At 37.4% G+C, this 20,795-nt stretch overlaps 3 protein-coding genes across 4 annotated transcripts; 1 reads left to right on the top strand and 2 right to left on the bottom strand.

The window, feature by feature from the left end:
• The first annotated feature begins 1,420 nt into the window (after positions 1-1,420).
• Positions 1,421-3,386, top strand: LOC18600963 (P-loop containing nucleoside triphosphate hydrolases superfamily protein). Its single transcript, XM_007031748.3, has 4 exons — positions 1,421-1,830; positions 2,153-2,293; positions 2,511-2,672; positions 2,967-3,386. Exons 1-4 carry the CDS (start codon positions 1,480-1,482, stop codon positions 3,117-3,119), a joined length of 807 nt encoding a protein of 268 aa, XP_007031810.2. The 5' UTR covers positions 1,421-1,479; the 3' UTR covers positions 3,120-3,386.
• A 528-nt stretch (positions 3,387-3,914) lies between these two features.
• Positions 3,915-10,343, bottom strand: LOC18600962 (EEIG1/EHBP1 protein amino-terminal domain protein). Of its 2 annotated transcripts, none has more exons than XM_088805904.1 (9): positions 10,144-10,343; positions 8,619-9,391; positions 7,082-8,310; positions 6,317-6,611; positions 5,966-6,169; positions 5,399-5,572; positions 4,886-5,080; positions 4,675-4,788; positions 3,915-4,444 (listed from the first exon to the last, which is right to left on the bottom strand). In XM_088805904.1, the coding sequence occupies exons 2-9, from the start codon at positions 9,321-9,323 to the stop codon at positions 4,109-4,111; spliced, it is 3,252 nt and encodes a 1,083-aa protein (XP_088662030.1). In that variant the 5' UTR covers positions 9,324-9,391; positions 10,144-10,343; the 3' UTR covers positions 3,915-4,108. The 2 variants fall into 2 exon arrangements, with proteins under 2 accessions (XP_088662030.1, XP_007031806.2); XM_007031744.3 differs by having other exon boundaries at positions 5,966-6,190; positions 10,144-10,342.
• Positions 10,344-12,299: 1,956 nt separating this feature from the next.
• On the bottom strand, positions 12,300-17,758 carry LOC18600961 (Leucine-rich repeat protein kinase family protein). The gene is made up of 8 exons (XM_018119499.2): positions 17,137-17,758; positions 15,657-17,056; positions 15,322-15,455; positions 14,589-14,832; positions 13,825-14,036; positions 13,710-13,735; positions 12,917-13,028; positions 12,300-12,716 (listed from the first exon to the last, which is right to left on the bottom strand). Exons 2-8 carry the CDS (start codon positions 16,999-17,001, stop codon positions 12,495-12,497), a joined length of 2,295 nt encoding a protein of 764 aa, XP_017974988.1. The 5' UTR covers positions 17,002-17,056; positions 17,137-17,758; the 3' UTR covers positions 12,300-12,494.
• Between the last annotated feature and the right edge of the window lie 3,037 nt (positions 17,759-20,795).

Below are 20,795 nucleotides of genomic sequence, written 5' to 3'. Positions count from 1 at the left end.
GCTATAACCCATTTAGAATCAGGAACATCTTTAACTATATTTTAAGGAAGAATCCATTGTTCCTTTTTCCATGAGTTGTAACAAGATAATTAATTAATAAAAGTAATTATTATTATAAATCTTTCTAACTTTTACTCTATCCTTTATAGTCCAAAAGGCATCAATGCCAGCTTATCCAAGAGATGCTTCGAAAACTAGTTTGTGGATTCTTGTTGCTATATGCTTCAAAAGGTTCCATGGTTAAAGTTTGGAAAAAAGGAGATTCTAAATTCTAAAATAATTCCTACTTTTAAGTGTTTTCCACTACCAAATTTAACCCATTAAAATTCACTAATTAATTAAATTATAGTAATTTTAGAATTAACATTAAATTGCTTTTCATCGGGATACCACAAGGAGCCATATTAGTATTGTTGGCCAACTTTTCTTAGATATTTTTGACAGGGGTGAGAATATATTCGGTAAGTTAGGTCGATTAGGTTTTAAAATTTCAAAAACCGAATTAATCAAAATATTACTAAAAATAACTAAATTTATTGAATTATATATTAAAATTGAAAATAACCATAATTGATTTATTTTGATCGATTAGATTAGTTCAGTCAATTCTAATTATTAATAATATTAATAATATATATGAAATATATTTCAAAAACTTTGCTTAATGTTTCAATATTATTATAATGATAAAACTTAAATGTTTTCAATTTAATCGTATATATGCGTGCATGTCTATATATAATATTTAAAATATACATTATTAATAATTTATTTTTTAATTAATTTAATTTTAAATTTTAAATACTAAAAATCGACTGAAAGAATTGAACAAATTATCTCTCTTAATCAGATAATATTAAAACTGAAAAAATTAAATCAAACTAATTAAATTTAATTAATTTCAATCAATTATTTCAATTTACATGAACTAGTACTCACTTCTAATTTCTGATATCAAAAGTGCTAAAGTGGCCCAGTTCCTGGAACATATTGAGCAAGCCCACTGTGTTTGGGCACTCGACTTCCTTTGGGCTTACTTAGTTCATAATGGGCTGCCGAATTTGGGCCATTCTGACTGTCTACGTGGCGGAATTAAAAGCAAGCATCATAATCCCCGCCAAAAAGCACCGAGCTTTGACTCCTGCGTCGGGATCCACGTGTCATGCTCTAAACCTTCAACTACTCCATGTCTCACGGGCTCCCAAAGTCCAGACAATTCACACGTGAAATTTCCTCTTCCGAACCACAAATCAGACGGTGACAACACAACATTTCTATGTTTCAGAACCACCTGATTTTTGCCTGTACCCAACAAACAAATTAAACCTGACATCTGTCGATGGTACCATCGGTAATTTTCTAATTCAACAGTGGCATTTTCCAAATCTCTCTTCTCTCTCTAAAAAATAAGTGAAAAAGGACTCTCTTTCTTTAACTTTCTCTAACATCTCCTTCTCTCCTTAAAACCCTACCGCCACCATGGCATGGCTTCCGAAACTCCGAGTTGCCACCGCCGCCGTTTCCGCTCTCGTGAACCCACTTCGACGTGGAGTCCGAGCCTTTGGATCAGCGGCCGCCTTGGAGCTTGATTACGATTATGAATATTACGAGTACGAGCAAGCTCACCGGGATCGCCATCCGGCACAGCTGAAGGTTGATGTGGGTGGCTCGGCTCCGGAGAGGGGAGTCCAGTGGGTGCTTATAGGGGAGCCAGGAGTGAAACGCCATGCTTATGCGGAGAGGCTTTCGAAGCTTCTAGAAGTTCCTCATATTTCAATGGGTACCCTTGTCAGACAAGAGCTCAATCCTCACTCTTCTCTTTACAAACAGGTCCTTTTTTCTTATCTCTTCTTATTGAGGAATTTCTTTTTGTGAAAAAATCTGGGTCGTTTTTAAAGTTGGGTTCTTTTTAATTTAGAAAAACTTTATATATTTTCAGTGATTTTTATTTGAATTGTGGGTATTTTCTTTTAAAGGATTCTTCCCTATGGTATGGGAAAAGATTGGTTTTTATATGTGAAATTTGACTTAGAAATTTGAAGATTTACTGTTTGATTAATAGGGACTCTTATTCTTCTATAAATGACAGAAACTTTTCAATATATAATAGTGTGAAGAATTCTGATTGGTTGCTGTCATTTGGGTTTATTAGATTGCAAATGCGGTGAACGAAGGGAAGCTTGTCCCAGAGGATGTAATTTTTGCTCTGTTGTCAAAGAGACTTGAAGAAGGTTACTATGGAGGTGAAAATGGTTTTATTCTTGAAGGGATTCCTCGTACCAGGATGCAGGCTGTAAGTCATCTATGACTGGCATTTATATTTTTCATTTCTACTTTTTATTCCGTGATTATATACTCTGATTACAAATGCGATTTGGTTAGAGGAAAGTCAATCTCTTTTTGGTTCTAAGATTCTTAAGCTGAATGAAACAGTCTGCTACAGATTTTTTTTTTCCGTTTTTTATGTGTCATTGAAATGCTTGTTCTCTTGTGTTTTATTAACTTTTCAGGAGATTCTTGACCAAATTGCTGATATTGATCTTGTTGTGAACTTTAAATGTACTGAAGAGTACAGTTTGAAGAAGAATTCAGAAAGTGAGTTTCTTCCCATAGGCAACTCCAAGGATGTAGGAAGTTCCTGGAAGGAAAATGCCCATGTATACTCAGAGCAGGTAATATTCCTGTCTGATATTATTGTCTAATGTTTACAAGGTAGTTTTAGGTAATCCATTGAACATCTTCTAAACTGGCTGTTAAGAATTTCCACATTTTCTCAACATATAATACTTTTGGGAACTTACCCTAGATCATCCATCAGTCCGATGCCTGTTATTTATTAGTCTTCTTAGTATTCTTTGACTTTTTAAATGTGTAACATAAAACTTCATGATAAAACTATTCAATTCTATAAAATGAGCACCGAAGGTGCAAAATTTTTCCTAACTAAATAATTTTCATCTTCATAGGCCAAGTCATTGGAAGATTACTACAGTAAGCAAAAGAAGCTTCTCAACTATCAGGTGGCTGGTGCACCAGGAGATTCATGGCAAGGTCTTTTAGCAGCATTACATCTCCAGCATGTGAATGCTCTCAGTTCATCACATAAGCTGACGGCATAAACTTTGTTATTCTTTAAATCCAGTGCCTACTTTGCTTAAATTGATATTCCGGCATGGTAGTAAATATTTACGATGAGAGATAGATAAGTTTTGAGTGCGGCAAACACCCCAAGTTGGATTTGCCTCAGAATTTTTGTTTCCCTTTTTGTGAGTTACTAGGCATTTTGAAAGTGTGTAACGTAATTTTGGCTAGAGAAGCCGAGCAGAGATGATATCATTGGCCTGTATGACTACTTATAATATAACGGATGCATTATTTTCTTTTCATTTCCATCTTCATTTCCATTGACTTTTACATCTTTTGTTTTCTTCTTTTGGATGCTCACATCATGCATCATGCTTTCCATCTAGTAAACCAAAACACGTCATGTGGATCATGGCATGGTCTAACTGTTGATTATTCATTTTGAAGAAGAAATTTCAAGTTTATATCCTCTTTGTCTCCTACTGTACCAAAAATTGTAAAGATAATGGTCCTGGAAGGTTGTTATTAAGAGTTTTAACCATCTGGTGACTGCTCTTTTTTTCCCATTTTTTATATCTGTGATTTGCTTGTGCAATGTTGTCTGACGGTATCAGCCTCAAGTTTGGTAATCGGTACAAGCAAAATCATGGTATTTTTTAACAACTCTGATGTTGTCATATTCTCTCTTGGACTTCATATTATGCAGTAGCATTTCTCTTTATTCACCCTTTAGGGCTACCTCTGCAATCATTCTCTGCCTGCAGCGAATGTTGACGCCACTGCTATGCAGACAAATCATCTAAATTAAGCAGGAGAAAGGTCAATCTTCGTTTCTTCAAAGGTTATTTTCGAGAAGACCCTCCATTAATTATACTTAGGTGAAAAGTACAACAATGGTCAACCTTTTCTTTATACAGATACACCAATATAGAACAACGAACCAAAATTTACCTACAGATTTACAGCTCAAGGAAGCAGAAGGCAGTGTCAATCATTTATACACTCATTAACACATAATCTACATTCATTCAGAGTTCATCCATACATCCCGTAGGAGTTCATATCTGATAGCATTTTGATAGCCATTTCCCTTCGATATCCAGTTAGGCTTTGATTGAATTGGCGATGATCGGAAGCCATCAATGAAGATTGAAGCCAAGGGTGAATTCAATTCATCAAGCTCATCATCACTTGTGTATGATTTTCTGAGGACTGAGGATCCACTTCTTCTCAGCTGAGATTGGCTTCCAATTTCTCCAATGATGCTAGCAACAGAAGTTGCTGAAGGTGCTGAATAAACTGGAGGAGATGCAACACATGGAAAGTTTGTAACAGACCCTTCCCTGGCTTCAACAGGATCCTGAAGCAAAATAGAGGCACAGAGGTTTTTTTTCATATCTTTGAAGGGCTGTAGGTTATCAAACCAACTAGTACTATTGGAGGAAATCATTTCATAGCCTACAACTCTACCAAAGTTCTTCCCTGAGTAGATACATTAAACACACATCATAATTTATGACTTAACCTTCGAGGTTGAGTCAGGTGAACATGGTAAAAGTCTAATTTAGGAGTCCAGATTATATGACTAACCTCTGACTCCAGGGCTTCAAGAACAACATCTGGAACTCGATCAGGGCAAAACTCGTCAGGGACATAGTTGTCAAGAACTCTCTTGATCAATGATGCACCAAATGTCGGACATACCTTAGTAAATAAACATCAAGCTCTGTGAATAAACAGCAAAGTAATGACCATGAAGCCTGGAGATTAAACAAAAGGTCTTTAAGTTAAGGTGTCAAACCTCTTCCCTGATAGGTCTACTTAGGAGCATGTCCTTGGGAAGCATCATGAGATCACTCAATGCATTAAGGAGATGGAAAGACTTTAAGGATGTGTCTTGTCTCTCGTCCCTGTCATCCTGGTCATTCTCATCTCCAACTGAGTCATCATCGTCTATACCAAAGAGGTCAGTCAACCATCTAGACCAGTTTCCAATCTGACATCCACAAAAATATAATTCAACAAGAATTGCTTTACTTCGAAGGAGAAAAACCAAGGTTTACACAACTGTCACCACCTTAACCTCAGTGGACAAAAAATCTAATTTAATATGATCAACTATGTAAAATTTCAAATGGCCTGAGAAGAGTCAGGAGGAAAGCCATGCATGTCAAGTCAAACACCCCCCACACAGGCACCCCACACCAACAAGGAAAAGTAATATTAGAAGTTCGCAAACTTAGATTTAACCACCAGAGGGAAATGATCTTACTCAAACATTAACCTCAGAGACTACCACATTTGCATTGCTTACCGCATTTTTCAGTTGTGCGCCAGCACCAAAACTTGTTTTCCCAGATGGAATAGGAAGCACCAGAGGATTGCTAATGGGGTCAGACACAGGATCAGTAGGGATCTCATCACCAGAATCACGAAGAATGGCATTGAACATAGCCACATCTAATCTAGCCACGCATTGCTCCATTATCTAGATGCATGATAAGGATGAATTATAACATATTTAATTGAAAAGAAGAAAAATATCATCAGGTAGGGGAACAAGACCAGTGACAGTTACCAATAAAGAAGTCGAAGCAACCATCAAAACCATTACCCAAAAAGTTAAATTAATTAGCAGTTACCAGGGTGAGAAGCAAAGCAACAGTCACTTTAGCTCTTTTAGAAATTCATAATTATTTTTACTTTTAATGCTTCTATAAAGTCTCTTATCCTATACAAACAACTTCATACTCATTTAAATGCTAATATACTAACAAGAAAGCTGATAGTTTCAAATGCCATCGTCCTCCCACTACAAAATAAATTGTTAGTATGTCATACTTGTGTGCCATTTAATCAATCCTTCAAAAACGAATATTACCAATCTAGACAGCAAACGCAAGCAGCCACATTCATGCCCCGCAGCTCGAACTGGGCAAAGTCTTTCACAGGCATCCTTGAAAGCCTTCTTCCAATGGTCTAATGAAAAGTTCATTTGGTCTTCATCACTTGAACTAGATACCCTCCCATAGCTTTTACTTGAGCCAGAGCCCATACCTCTATCAATTTCCTTTCTATCTGCCGACTGCATATGTGGAGTGAGAGTCTGAGATGGAAATAAGGAACATAATTTGGTCAGACGACCATCCAAGTTTGTGACATTCAGTGTGCCATCATGTATTTTAATAAAAAAATTTGATGAAAAAGGGAAGAAAAAGAGTGAATGTATTACCTGCCACCAAACAGACTCAACGATTCTGGAAAAGATCCATGCTTCAACCCTTTCCAGGGCTGAAGTAAAGGCATGTGGGTTGTCCCAGTCACTAGAACTTCCATATAAGATAAGTTTATTTTCCTTTCTTCTAGACGAGGATTCTTTCCATTTCAACGGAGATGATACCTGTTTCTTCCCCATTCCACCTCCTATTCTTTCCATGGGTCCAGCAGAAATTGGTAACTCTGAATCTCCAATACTTTCACTTATAATTGCTCGCAACACCACAGAGTTTGACAACCAAAATGTCAACCTGTAATCATCATACATGATATGAGTTCATTAGAGAGTCAAAATAGTTTCCTTGAACTTATCATAGCTTCATATTTTAAGCTTCAAGTCACAAGACACAGCAACATAGACCAGCCTCTAACCAACTATATTATTCACCAAGTTTGGCCTTGGCAAGGGATATCACCACAAGTTTCACCAATTCAAACATCTAAAGAAGAATGGCTCTGAAATTTTCAAATATCACTTCTCAATTCATGGAATTTCTGGGAAAAATGCAGATATAGCTCCCTCCCCTGCCATTCCCACTCCCCTCACCCCTTTCTTTTCCCAACAAAACAATGATTCCCAGCCCCACCCATGAAAATCAAAAAGCCTAGTTATTAAAACCAAAAGTTTTGGGAAGAATTGAGAAATAAGATTAAAAGTACTTTAAAATGTTGATGCAAACTGATGGTTAAGAATGTTCAAGATAATATGACTCGAATGTACCTCGGCACATCATTTCCACATGCTTTTGCAACCAGAGCAAGTCCAGAAACAGCACTTCTAGCTGCACTTGCTCCCCTTGATTGGATGCCTTCCTTAAAAGCATGAAGATACAGCCTAGAAAGGCGCCGAGCTGGAGCATGCACCTTACTCATGGAGCTTCCATGCTCAGCCACTACTGAGTACAGGGCAGCCTCGACAGCAGCTGCTTCTCTCAACTCCCCTTCAAGCATCTTTATCTTAAGTTCCAACTGCTGCACTTTGTTATCCAAAATGGCACTTCTAGTGTCCTTGGGGTAAACCTTAGCATCTTTCCTTTCATTGCCTGATTTGCTTCTGAAGGTTCCACCCCCATGCGGTGCATCCCCCAGAACACCAACTTCCTTCAATTCTGCATGCTGGTTATTGGTAGACAATCCATTGCTCCTAACTGAGTCCGATGAAGATCGAACAGACTTGACATGCTTTAGTCTGTCAATTTTCAGGACATTGCCTATTGTTCCAAGATTCCCCTGGCTTAAAGAATTATCTGGTGAATGGATATTCAATGGTTCATCTTCAGTAGAATACCTTTTATCTTCCCCGTATTGTCCTTCATGTCCATTTTCTAGGCAATCATATCCTGAGTTTCCTTCCAAAGAATTATCATATGCATCAGCAGCAGCTGGAGCCTCCTCAGAGGAAGTTTTGCCATTTCTTCGGGCTTTATTATCATCTTCTCCATCAACTAGAGAATCACAAAATCTTTTAGAGTCCTGCCTATCAACCATCTGAGGACCATTAGCTGAGGATGCCAATTTAGCCTTCGAACTACCAGATGTATCTTCCTTATTTTGACCATCACTCCTAACTGTGGTTCCTCCATTGACAACCTTTTCCTGAACCTTTTGAGATAAATCTTCACGTTCATTGCTTCTCATGCTGGTGTTGCTTTCATTCTGTGTATTTTCATTAGCCAAGGATGAGGAAGACAAATAAACCTTGTGGGTGAGAGCATTATCTCGTACAGGTGAACTGGAACTATAAGAGTTAGATGTGGAAGCATGAGCATCTACTGAGCTCTCAAAGTCAGATGATAAGTCTGCTGATGACGAGCACGATGAATTCCCCTTAGAGTTTTCACATTGTGTGATCTGTGTCACCACATTTGTTCTTTCAAGGTGCAACTTTGAAGCCAAGGCATGTTCCCCTTTAACTTCTCCCTTGCCACCAATTACAGTGACTGATCCATTCTGCAATTTAGTACCAATTACTATATTAGCTAGTGCAATTTAACATACCAATGAAAATTCAAGGCATCCCATTAGGCTGACCATAAGGCCACGCCCCAGAACAACAGCATCATGATCTAAGGGCAGAATGGGAGATGTTGTATCCACCCGCAAAGAGATGTGTGAAAAGGGTACATTACACCTAAAAAATTCTATCTCTCATATAGAATTGTTTCAGCATTTCCTCAAGAAATGCCCCAGCACATAAAAGGGAAAGAAGAAGGAATTAACCCCATCTGAAGATCCCTTAGGAAATAACTAAAAGTTACCTCTTCATTTCGAGGAAGTGAACTTCCATTAGATTCCAAAGTCGAAGAAGAAACAGTCAGAGATGAGTGTGAGGAAACATCATCATCAGTGAATGAAGCAACCTCAGCTTCCTCAGCATATTCTTCATCCATCAGAGCAGAAACTGACTCACTTCCTTTCCTGTCCAGTGAGTGCTCTTCTGACAGGCCACTTCTTGATGAAGAGCTGTTCCGACCCTTATAAATTCGATCAATTTTAATAAACAAAATTGGCTGAGCAGTGTTACTAAAGCTCCTCTTGCTGTTCATTGGAACAGTAATGTCTAACGTCTCTTTGATAGCACCATATTCAGCCAAATCCACAATGGCAGTAGCCAACAATTGGATCTTATCTCTCCGAGGCTCATACAAGTTAAATTCTAAGGAATTCTTCTGGAACACATCAGCATCCCTGCCTTTAACAGACAGGTCCCTCACTAGATTCACAGGTAACTTAAATGACTCATTAAACTCAATCTTTCCCTCACCAACGATGGAACCAAGTGTGGGTGAAACAGTGTTGGTAGACCCTGAACTACGTTCACCATTTTCCCACTGAATCAGGACAGAACGAAGTGACCTCAGCGACTGTGATGGTGGCCAAGGTTTAATCTCCTGAATGTGGATTAGATAATCAACATGAACCGTAGGCCCTCTCCTGTTCTTTGCGCTCAAACCAAGAACCATTGTTGCACAAACACTAGTATTTTACCAGGATGCGTTTAAACTATTCAATCCGCAAGACAGTTAAATTCCTACAATTCAGAAAGCAATTTAATTTCAGTACGGAAACTTTGTATCAGGTACTAAATGCAGAACTAGTAAAGACCAAGCTTGTAATCCTAAATCCTAATACATTTTACCACGAAGGATCGAGCAAAAACGAAACTACGACAACTCAGCTTAACAAGACTAATTTTTCCTGCTCCTTCTCAACAACCAAAGACAAACGTTTTTCCTGCATTTGCTCAACAACCAAACATAAGGGGATGTAGCTTTCAAAAGAACAAAGATTAAATGAAACAGAGTGTAAAAAATGTCCTGGCAAGATATCATCAAAGGCTAAGCCACTAAGGCAGACAGAAATAATGCAAAACAGAAAAATAGCTCCAGATGGAATAGAAAAAAGAATTAAAGGAATGAAATTGACCAAGGAACTTGGAGCTCATTCATGCAATAACCATTTAAGCTCAAAAAATTTATATAAAATATAAATAATTGAAACTAAATGTAGAAACTTTGAAGCTCATTAAAAGTTAGTCAATGAAAAAAAAAAAAACAAAAATGCCACTAAACTGACATGTTATTGTTCTTGAGCATCAGATCCAGCTCATTTAAACACAATATGCAGAAAAAATGTTAAATTTTCAGCTCAAATATGCTGAGAAAAACTAGATTCTTTGCAATGCAGAGATAAAAATTAGCCCAAAAGAGGAGGAAAATAGGAAACTGAGAAAAGCAACCAATATTTCACTTTGGGTACATTGAATGTGGCAGGAAAAATTACCAGGAAAATTAGCAGAAGAAGAAGAAATGAAGGAATGGTAAAGCTAAAACGCTGCGCTTTGGAGTGGTTGCTTCCATGGAAGATGAATAAAAGAAGCTGAGATATATAAGGCCTATTTTTTTGAGGCTGGCTGGCTCTGAGTGATTACTGATCCTGGAACAAAATGGCAAAAAATTAAATAAATGATAAAAATAGAAAGAAATGGTTAATTAATTATTTTTCTTATATCAAAGAAAAAAGGAAGAGAGTTTCTATAAATAAATTATTGATTCTGTCAAGGCTAAACGCTGCTGTTTTCGCAAGGTTTCGTCGCGTCGTTTTCCGTTTTGATTGTGATGCGCTGGCGGAAATGGGTTCCACTTAGTTAAATACGCAAAGACGTCATTTTTCGTAAGGAGAGATTTCAGCACGCTATTAGAGGGAATGTGGACAAAACGCTCGGAAGGGCTCTTCGTCGTCAGCGTCAATCTCTGAAATTGCGGGTGGGATCGAAGTGGAACATGTGTTGAACAGTGCGTCGTTTTTCGTCTCGGGTTGTCTCGTTTCGCCGACATTGTACCGTTGTTTTTCACTCTTCAGTCAATAACACACGCACCCCAGGAAAGTGGACCCACGCTCTTTGGGCTTTTAATCAATGGGCTAATCAAGCCCATTATCCATTTTCACCCATTGAATTTTATTTTTTTTTTACAGAGAAAAATTGTTAAATAATAAATACCCATCAAAAATAATTTTTGATTTTAACCAACAAAGGCAACAACCCAATAGTGTAATGGAATTGTAAAGTTTTGTAGTTAGTTACTTATTTGCTTCACAAGAAAAATGAACTTGAACTCAAAGCAAACAAACACTTTCACCAAAGGGAAAGAGAAAGAGAGAAGAAAGGTTGGGTTGAGATGTCTCAGTCCAGAGGAAGCTTGATCAAAAGCAAATATGGCCAATGTAGTAGGTGAAGACAGGAGTGATATGATATTTAGTCATCCTTTGTTGGGCGTTTTCAAATGTCCAGCTAGATAGATCATTCTTGTATAATAATATTACTAGTATTTATTTATTAGTATAATTAGGAGGATTAAGTTCCTTCTGCCAGTAGAATATATTTGTGGTTATGTTTATGATATTCTACTATCAATGTTTCAGGTAGGATTTGACTCTTCTCATTCCTTCTCTTATTTTGTAAGATTCAGGGACTAACTAACAGCTATCAACCATAGGCAATGATGGGTTGTATCCAATAGAATTAGGCCAGGGATGTGCCAACTACATTCAACAGAAAAGAAACCTGTCTGGTTTCAAAGTCTAACCAGTGTATCACTACTTCCGGTGGGCTTTGCCTCTAGAAATTATTGGGGCATAACACTTGGGGAGGCTATGAATAAGTGAAGAAAAATCAATTAACATTTTGATGACCAAACTAGCTTTCAACAGCACCCGAGCATTTGACTCATTAATTGATGCATTATCCCCTGCTTAAAGAGTAGGATTCGAATCCCTCCTCCTCCAATTATAAAAGAAAAGACTAGCTTTCAACAGCTTTGCTTTTGGTGATGATTGTTTGGGTACCCTGAGCAACTTTAAGCTAGTAAAGCATGTGTAATTTTCAACTAGGAATGGCAAGCCATTGCGTTGCAGACAATGATAGGCATACCAGAAACCAAAGCTAGGGAACTTTGCCTGAATTTGAAAGCAATGAAAGCATAATAATTGTCATGAAAAGGTTTCTGCTTCTGCTAGGGTATATTTTGAAGGTCCTTCCAAGGCAAGATGGAATCACAGAAGCATTTGGACGTTGCAGGGCATGTCAGACTGTTAGTTATAACTAATGCAGATACTTGGAGTTGGAAAGTAATCAAGAAGCTCTGGACTTGCTTATAATGATTGAAAGTACTTCAATCGCCTTTAAAGAAATGATGTTAGATTCTTTCAAAGGCAATTGTCAATCAGTTATGATTATCTAGGATAGCAAAAATCAGCATAATCCAAAATCTCATCATATAGCAAGCCTGTCTTTGAAAGGGAGAGTAAGGGATAAGAAACAGAACAGACCTCTCAACTAAGCTGTTAGTAGTGATTATAAATTCAGTATTTGGTGTCATTTCCTTGTTGCCAATGGCCGCAGCAACTTTCTTATAACAAAACTGTACGCAAGAAATATCTGTTTTACCAAAAAGTTCCATTTCAAGATCTAAAAAAATGTCATTTACAACTCTCATTTCTCAGGAAAAGCAGCTCAATATAGACCTAACTCAATTTTTATGTGAGAACACCTTCCAAGAGCTTTATCTGAGAAGTGTCTGCAGGGTCCTACAAACTAAAGATCAGGTGTGGCACTAAACATATACAAATGACTATTATGTAGAATCAGATTTCTGATCAACATCGGCTGCAGCCTGGACTTGAGCTGCATACTGCAAGTTCCAAAGAACATCCTCAAAAGAAGGCCGAGATGATGGCTCAGGACATATACATTTGCCAGTAATAGATACCACTATTGATAATGACTCCTGTGAGCAAGTGGTCAACACAGATGGATCCACAATTTGCTTTCGACCATCCTGGCTGCCAAAGGATGCCTGTGATTGTAATTCATGATCATCGGGTTATACCTGTTTCCAACTCTTATGGAAAGCAAGATTTTTCTTAACATTTCAATTCAAAATCTAAGCCTTCTAGAACCTAACACATTTTGACTGTATTTGTTTAGCTGGTAATCATTATCATAAGATTATATTGTATTAAATGGAATTCATCAAAGAAAAAATCAGTGGCTTACCATTTCATTCAGAAGAAATGTTTCTCCTTTGCCACTCACTATAGGCCCAACAAGAGACTCAAGTAATATAAATCCAAAGTTGTAAACATCATCCTCTAAATTTTTCCTTTGGCTGCAATAAAGAATGCAAGGGATTTAGTTATATAAACTACAATTTGTACGTACAATGTGATCCAATAAAAAAATCAAAATTTTTGATACGTTGTTGGTTCAGACAGCAAATTTGTTATTTGGCCCCATTTTCCATAAGCATGTTTCACTCAAATTAGTATTAAGTGATTAAAGCTAGATGATTCTGCTAGTTGTGGAACTGTCTGCTAGAAATGGAAAAGAGAACCAATCAGAGGCGCAACAAAAGAAAAGGTGATACATGGTTGAAATCAATCATTGAAAAAAATGACTGCAACCAACTGGTGTTGACAGCAAATCACAAAATATGTTTAAAGGTAGATGGTAATTGGATAAGAGAATGGTTGAGATGGTAGCAGTAACGGCGGAGTTGTTGGTGAGGGGTACAAGTCCTAATGCTGGTAGTGCAGCAATTGCGACAGTGGGAAAGGAAGTGGGAGCTGCAGAAGCAATGGCTCATCCAGTGAGAATACAGAATAGTATTAACTGTCAAGTATAAATTCTTATCAAATGATGATTTTCTATCCGCTACAATTCTTGTTAGTAATGGATGTCCATAATTTTATGTAAAGAGGCATTAAGATGATATTCCAATTCTAATCTCATGAATATAGTTGTAAGCTAAAATTTCAGATAGTCTGCTGAGAATTGGTCCAGACAATACCTAGACTTTAAGCCATCTCCCTTTGCCTGCAAAACAAAAAATATTTCAGATAACCACTCAGGACCATGATATCTTTCTAAGTAACAAGTTAAATTTAAATAACTAGAAAACATACCTCTAGTTTTTCATTTTCTTCCATGATGATGGACATCCCATAGTCACTCAGTTTTGCTATTCGATGCTCATCCAGCAATATATTATTTGTCTTCAACCGGTTATTAAAAACACCAGGAATAACCCCAGTATGTAGAAAATGTACAGCCTTGGCAACATCAATTAGAATCGCTAACCTATCTGACCACTTAAGAACCTTCTCCGGACAATTTTCTGCATCATGTTTCCAGATTTAAGGTTGTCAGAATCCAGCTGACATTAAGGATTAGAAGATGGTTAGAACTGAGGGTGTTCAGGTTAGTCCCTAGGTAAGTGGGTTACCTAAACCCATGCCCTTGCAAGTCCCTGGGTTCAGATTGAACAAGGCCACTCCATATTGTCTATAACGCAAACCTCTATCAAGTTTTCCTTTTTCCACTATTCTTTTTAGAAATGTATGAGCATCTGTTTTTTTTTTTTTTTTTTTTGCTCAATATGTACCAGCATCTTACAGCATCACAATCTAAATCTTTAATATTATTGTCAACTCTCTCTGTCCAAATTTTTGCGTGCACCATGAACCCAACAAAGCAATTTAACCAGTTTCAACTAGATGCATATCCTCTCCATTTAGCATTTGTGCTTATATGTTTTAGACATAAACTTAAAGACATTCATAGCCATGGCTTCCACTACAGACATATCTAAGCAAGCACACTTAAATATATTTATAGCTGTGCACTTATCATGTACCAATATAGTTTTAAGTTTAAATGCAGCGCTGACCTGATAGATGCATATGATAATTCCCATTAGGCACATAGTCATATACAAGGAAGACTTTGTTTGCACTGGGATCATCTTGTACACCACCATCAATACAGTGACCCAAAAGGCCTACTAAATGTGGATGGTGAAGCTTTGAGAAGAACTCAAGCCTAACTTTAAGATTTTGGATTGAATATTTCTTCAGTAAAGTCAAAGATCGAATGGCAACATAGGTCCCATTCTCCAATCTTCCTTTGTAAAGCTGAAAAAGAGTAACAAATGAAGTCAGAAAGGTCTTTGGTGATAGCATACACAAATATACAAACAAGTATTTGCCACATCTAGCCTGCTCGCTGATGAGGGCAAAACCGAATGGATATACTTAATAGGTATAGTTGTTTTTGATAGCTTATCTCCCACAAGCTATTTTCATAGTTGACAAGCTTCCAGAAAAGAAAATCAAAGAACAAATTTTCTAAAAAGGATAATAATCATTTAAAGCTATAATAATATGGTGTTAATAAAAATTTCCAAGATCATCAACTATTCCCATTCAAAATTCTTAGTTCTGCGGAATACTTGTGAACTTGAGTTCTGCAAAATACTTTATTGATAAAGATTAGCAGGGTGATTATTACAACTGAAAGTCATAAAAACACCATTGTGTAATAATAGTTCTAATATCTGATTTCATGTTTACTGCCAATACAAAACCATCTAAAGGTAATAAATACATCAGTTTTGAGAATACCTTCCCAGTGGAGCTTTCCCCCATAAACATTGATGAATCAAAGTTATTTGTGGCTTCCTTCAACTCTTCCAAAGGAAACAGTCGACATACTGGAGCACCTTGTGTCCCTAACTTAACAACTTCTGAAATAAATCCTAAGAATGAAATTAAATAATGATAAGTAACAATCATAATAACTCAAATTTCCCTTTGAAGCACTATAAAACAGGGTTAAGAAATCAAGATGAACTCCCTTTTAATAAGTTCCTAAATACAGACTTGACCTTTATTAAGTACAGACATATCTCAGGTCAATTTGAGATGATGGAAACAACAAAAGAAATGTATTTGCTTACTGGCATTTGCAAGAACTTCAGGTGAAACCCCGTTTGTTGGATTGTCTTGAACAACCTTTTGCCTTATGTGAGTTTCAAAAGTCCGTCTTCGGCAGCATCTTCTAGACAGAATATAAACCCCAAATGCCAAAAGAACCAAAAGGAGAACAGATCCGACAATAATAGCAATTAGTACAGCTATCTCTCTTCTACTTTTCCTTGTGTTTGCTTCTTTACAATGTGAAGCTTGATGCTGCTGTTGGCGATCAATTGACAAGCAATTCCCACCAAATTTAACTACTCTCTTATCTGAGATATTGTCCAAGCAAGAAGGAAGTTCACCAGACAACTTGTTACTAGAAATATCCACAAACCCAAGTTTGCTACCGCAAGTTAGATGCTCTGGAAGTGAACCACTCAGCATATTTGATGCCAAATTCAAGTAAGTCGTGCTTGGCAAATCAAACAAGGCAGAGGGGGGTGTTCCACTCAGATGATTGAATGATAAGTCAAGGTGCTGAAGATGACTCAGTTTGCCAAATTGCCCAGGAATTTCACCAGAGAATAAGTTCTTAGCAAGAAGAGCTGTAACCAATCCTTGGGGCATGCCAGGCAGTTTGGAATCCAACTGATTTTCTCTTAAATCCAACACACGCAGGCGAGTTAAGGAACTCAAATCAGGCAATTCTCCTGAAAGCTTATTGTGGCACAAGGCAATATCCGTTAGACTTGAAATTCTGCATATTGAAGAAGGAAACTGACCCTCCAACCGGTTGCCCCTCAAACTTAGAACAGTAAGATTTGATATGGAATCCAGTGTATCAGGAATAGTATCATTAAAATAATTGCCATCCAATGTTAGAGTTTGAAGCTTAACCATTCTAGATATCTGTGGTGGGATAGAGCCAAACATGAAATTGGAGCTTAAGTCTAAAAGTTCAAGAGAATATAGCCTATGAATCTTATCAGGAAGTGGCCCCCAAATCCCAAGAGACACTAAACTAAGCACCCTTAAACTGGTTAACCTTGTCAATGTGGTAACCAAAGAATCAATGGAGAAAGTCTCTGACAAAGTTTTATTAGGAATTGCATATCCATTGAATCCACTAATATTGGCAAGCTTATCTCCCCTAATCTTAAGCTCGGTGACAAAATTGTCCTGGCAAGATATCATCACATCTCCTGTTGCAGACAAGTTACAGAGGTCCCCATTGTAATTATCCAGAATTTGCAACTGTGAAGGGTACTCTAAATGCATCCTTATTTGCAGCAGAAGTTGAGTGTGATAAGTTTGCAATCCATGAGTAGGTCGGATAAAATAACTCCAAGAAAACAATGTTAGAACGAACAAGTAAAAGTATCCCATTGAACAAGCTTGCGAAGCAACAAACTCCAGATGTCTCAAGAGGTGAATATAAGCCCTAGAATTAAAGCAGAAATGTTAAATTCAAAAGAAACTGAAACATACCTAACAAAAGGAAGCTTCATAGCAATGCTTTACCTGAAGGTTGAACCTTTTACAAGCGCAAGAAGAGAAATTTCACTGGAGTAAAGAGCTCCAAATCCTGCTCATATGCTAAGACTAGTCTCTCGACAGTAATTCAGCCTTACCCCAATTCAAGAGCACACTTAAAAGCATAAAAAGCTGAAACTCAAGCAAATGCTGGAAGAAAAACAGAAAAAAAAAATATTCTTACTTGGGAAGATTAAAGATGGTATTTTTCCCAAGGAAAAGTTCAACACTTTAACTAACTTCGGTCAAAGAAGAGAGAAACCCAATGGAGAGAAACACAAGAGAACAATAACAAACAAGCAACTTTCATGATCCAATGAACATGTCTCTATCTCTCTCTCTCTCTCTCTATCTACTTTCTAGGAAATTAAACAACAACCCAGAAACAAAAACAAGGTAAAAAAAATGAACTAAAAGCTAAAAGTAATGCTAGTTTTAATTTGAATATACTTTGGCTAGACTTCTTTAAGGTGTAAGTATTATTTAGCTGCAATATAATGGAAGGTGGTAGTTGAAAAGGGCGTACAAAAGAGAGAAACAATCAAAGATAATCGATAATGCAATTAAGAGGGAGGTGCATTAATGGGATGATCTTTGTTTTTCTTGGAGGACAAAGGTAAGTGGGGACTGTTTTATACGTGACCAGAGAAGGAGTCCTTAAGAAATGCAGAGACAAAGAGAGAATAGTGTTAAAAAAAAAAAAAAGCTCTTTCTTTTTTGGTGCTGTATCCGCAGTTGTTACTGTTGGGAACGATTGTAAGAGACCTTGGAGTTCTGGGATATTTATAACAATGCCATCACATTGGTTTTTCTTTTTTCTTTTGGGTTGTATCCTCTTTATTTGCATTATGTGGTTTCTTTTACTGATGTGAGCGTGACTGACTTGGCTCTGATTCTGGTTTTCTTTCCTTTTTTCTTACTTAAATTGACCCCTTGTTTTAGCTGTTTAGCCTGAATTAGGATTTTCAGATAATTAGAGAAGAATCTTGAAAAAAGATAATAATTTGTTCAAGTCCCAAAGACCTATGTCATACAATAATTCAGTATATAATTTTCGAGTCTAAATATGGTGAAATTGATAGATAAACCTTTTGCTCTGAGCACAATGAGAAATATCAGCAAGGCAGCATCAAATATGGCAAAAAGATGAAAGCAATTTCAATGTTCTTTCACCAACTAAAATTAGTAAGAATAAGTCTAAAACGAAAGGGCTTAAAGGGAAAATAAATCAGGCATCATCATTGGAACTTGGGTTACTGCCTAACTGCTAGAAGCTTTCGCACCCCTTTAATCTTGGGACCCCTTTGGACAGCCGGTTTTGAAGGCAAGACCATGCTGCTAACTTCAAAATTAACCTTGGAATCCCAAGCATGATCACTAACACCTTACTTTAACCACGCGCAACTGCCCATGCTTTGAAATATGAATCACCAAACGTCAAAATCCCACTTCAGAATCATGGATTTTAGTCTTAAACGTTATATGTTTATATTAGTATGCTGAGAATCTTTGCATGTTTGTGGACACTGATTCCATTCACGCGCCCTTAAAAGTGGTTTGAGGTGGTGGGAGTTGCCCAGACGAAGAGATATGTTGGCTGGGGGGGCCAAAGCAGCCTGGCATGGAATTTGCAGATTCGGATAGTGGCAAATCTGACTCAATCAAGGCATCCTAGTTCACAAAAATCAGTGCAAAAATATCTTCCCAGTTCAAAGATGAGCCAGCTTTCTGTTCATGTACAGATTTTCATGGGACCTTTTGGGCTGAGATGATGCAAAATGCAGCTCTGCTTCCACTTATTAGGTTTTGCAAGTTCAGATATCAGAATGACCTTTTCTGATGAGATGAAAGTATTTAGGACTTTGGGATTTTTCTTGTCAGACAAGAGGCAGACATTTTTACCTAGCAAATAAACTGCTTCTAGAAAAGCAATTTGAGATGCTTAGCTTGTTAATTAGCCTACCTAGCAAATGATTAATGGAAAACAAACAGTTAATCACTCAGCACTCAAGGAGATAAGATTCCACCCCCATGACAGACAGACAAAGACAGTCAGCAAGAAAAGTGAACTCTTATTTTTAGGCAACATAATGCTACTATTATTAGTGGAAAATTGGCATCTTTTGCATATAAGACCGTTCAGTTTCCTAGGGTAAGGCAAAGAAGATTAAATAACATGAAAGCGATGAAGAGAAAAAGGTTTTGTTTAAAAAAATGGGACAAGGATTTCGAAGGGACCACCACTGACAGTGAGAGCTGCTGCACAGACACAAATATGTTTTGCCTAAATCCATCCCGCACCTACATCCCACCAGCACAAGTTTTGAAATGTTTACACCCATGCATTTACTGCACAGCCTTACTGACTTTCAACAGTCATAAATTTATGAAAATGAAAGGGTTAGGGCTGCTGCCAATGTTAGCTCATCCATTGAATAAAAGAATGTTTCTTGTTTATTAACATAATTTACTTCTCATGTACTCATTTTCATGTCTATTCTTCGAGAATTGCAGTAGCTCTTGATTCGTAAACTTTGAATGGAGGCAGAAATCACCGTTAACTTCAATTAGTTCAACTGCAGAAGGTGCCAACCTACCCTATGCACAGCTTAAAGGGCCTAAGGCTCCCAAAATGACAGAAAAGGAACCTTGTTGTAGCCCCCAAATCTTCCACATGGTCTGGACTGTTTGCAGTTTTGTGTCCTACTCTGCTATTCTGATTCACCTTTATCTCTCTAGTGGCATCCTTTTTGTTTTTTGGTGGACCGCCTGCAGAGTCAGGGTGCATATGTCCTAAAGGAAATGGGACTGACATTCAAATTTCAAAGTATGCTTTTGTTTTATTTAGGGCACATAACCCACCAACTAGAGGCCAGCGATTCTAAGTTTCCACCCAAAAGGCCAGCACAAGGTCTCCACTACCCACTCCAAGGTTCAATAATTAAAACAGAATGGAAGAAAGTTTACCTATAGAATCAGACGTTTTGAAACAAAAAGAGGAATTTGGTTGGCTCACTATCTTTTTCTAGTGCCTCATTCCCCACGCCAAATTCTCTACCTCTATTCGACCTTCTCAACAAATAAGTCCCAAAACAACTAAATTTGCCATCAATTCCATACCAAGGCTGTCGCAACTTGCAAACCAACCCCAAAGACAGATGAAGGCACCTCTTTGAATCTCCTTCAGTGCTGACAAATTCTGGTAGTTTCCTCATAAAAACAGGAAGGAGAAGCATCTCAAACAAAATGATAGAGAAAACCTTGGATCGCTGACACAAAAAACAATAACAGGCATACACTTTTGTGACTGCCAATTACACTTACCAAGTTACAATCTTCTATTTCTACGATGTAAGACTGCAAAGATTAGACATAATAGTGGCAATTGACGTACACCCCTAAGTTCTGAACAAAAAGAGGCTAAAAGAATGGTCACTGACATAGTAAACCAATCTGATTTCATCTGTGTTATTGTGAATCATGGCATTTTGATACTTCAGTCCTTTGTTCAACGCAATTTATATTTCACCAAATGGTTATTGAATGCTTCAAATCTCATCCCATCCTGGTATGCCCCTAAGTAACATTAGCAGAACATCATCCTCATTTGCAATCACAAACTTCTTCTTCAAATTCTTTTTGATCCT

This window comes from Theobroma cacao, chromosome 4, assembly GCF_053813885.1.
Source record: "Theobroma cacao isolate CCN51 chromosome 4, ASM5381388v1, whole genome shotgun sequence".
Classification (NCBI taxonomy): domain Eukaryota; kingdom Viridiplantae; phylum Streptophyta; class Magnoliopsida; order Malvales; family Malvaceae; genus Theobroma; species Theobroma cacao.
The sequence above is the reverse complement of the archived record's forward strand: the minus strand, read 5'-3'. Positions and strand labels throughout refer to the sequence as shown.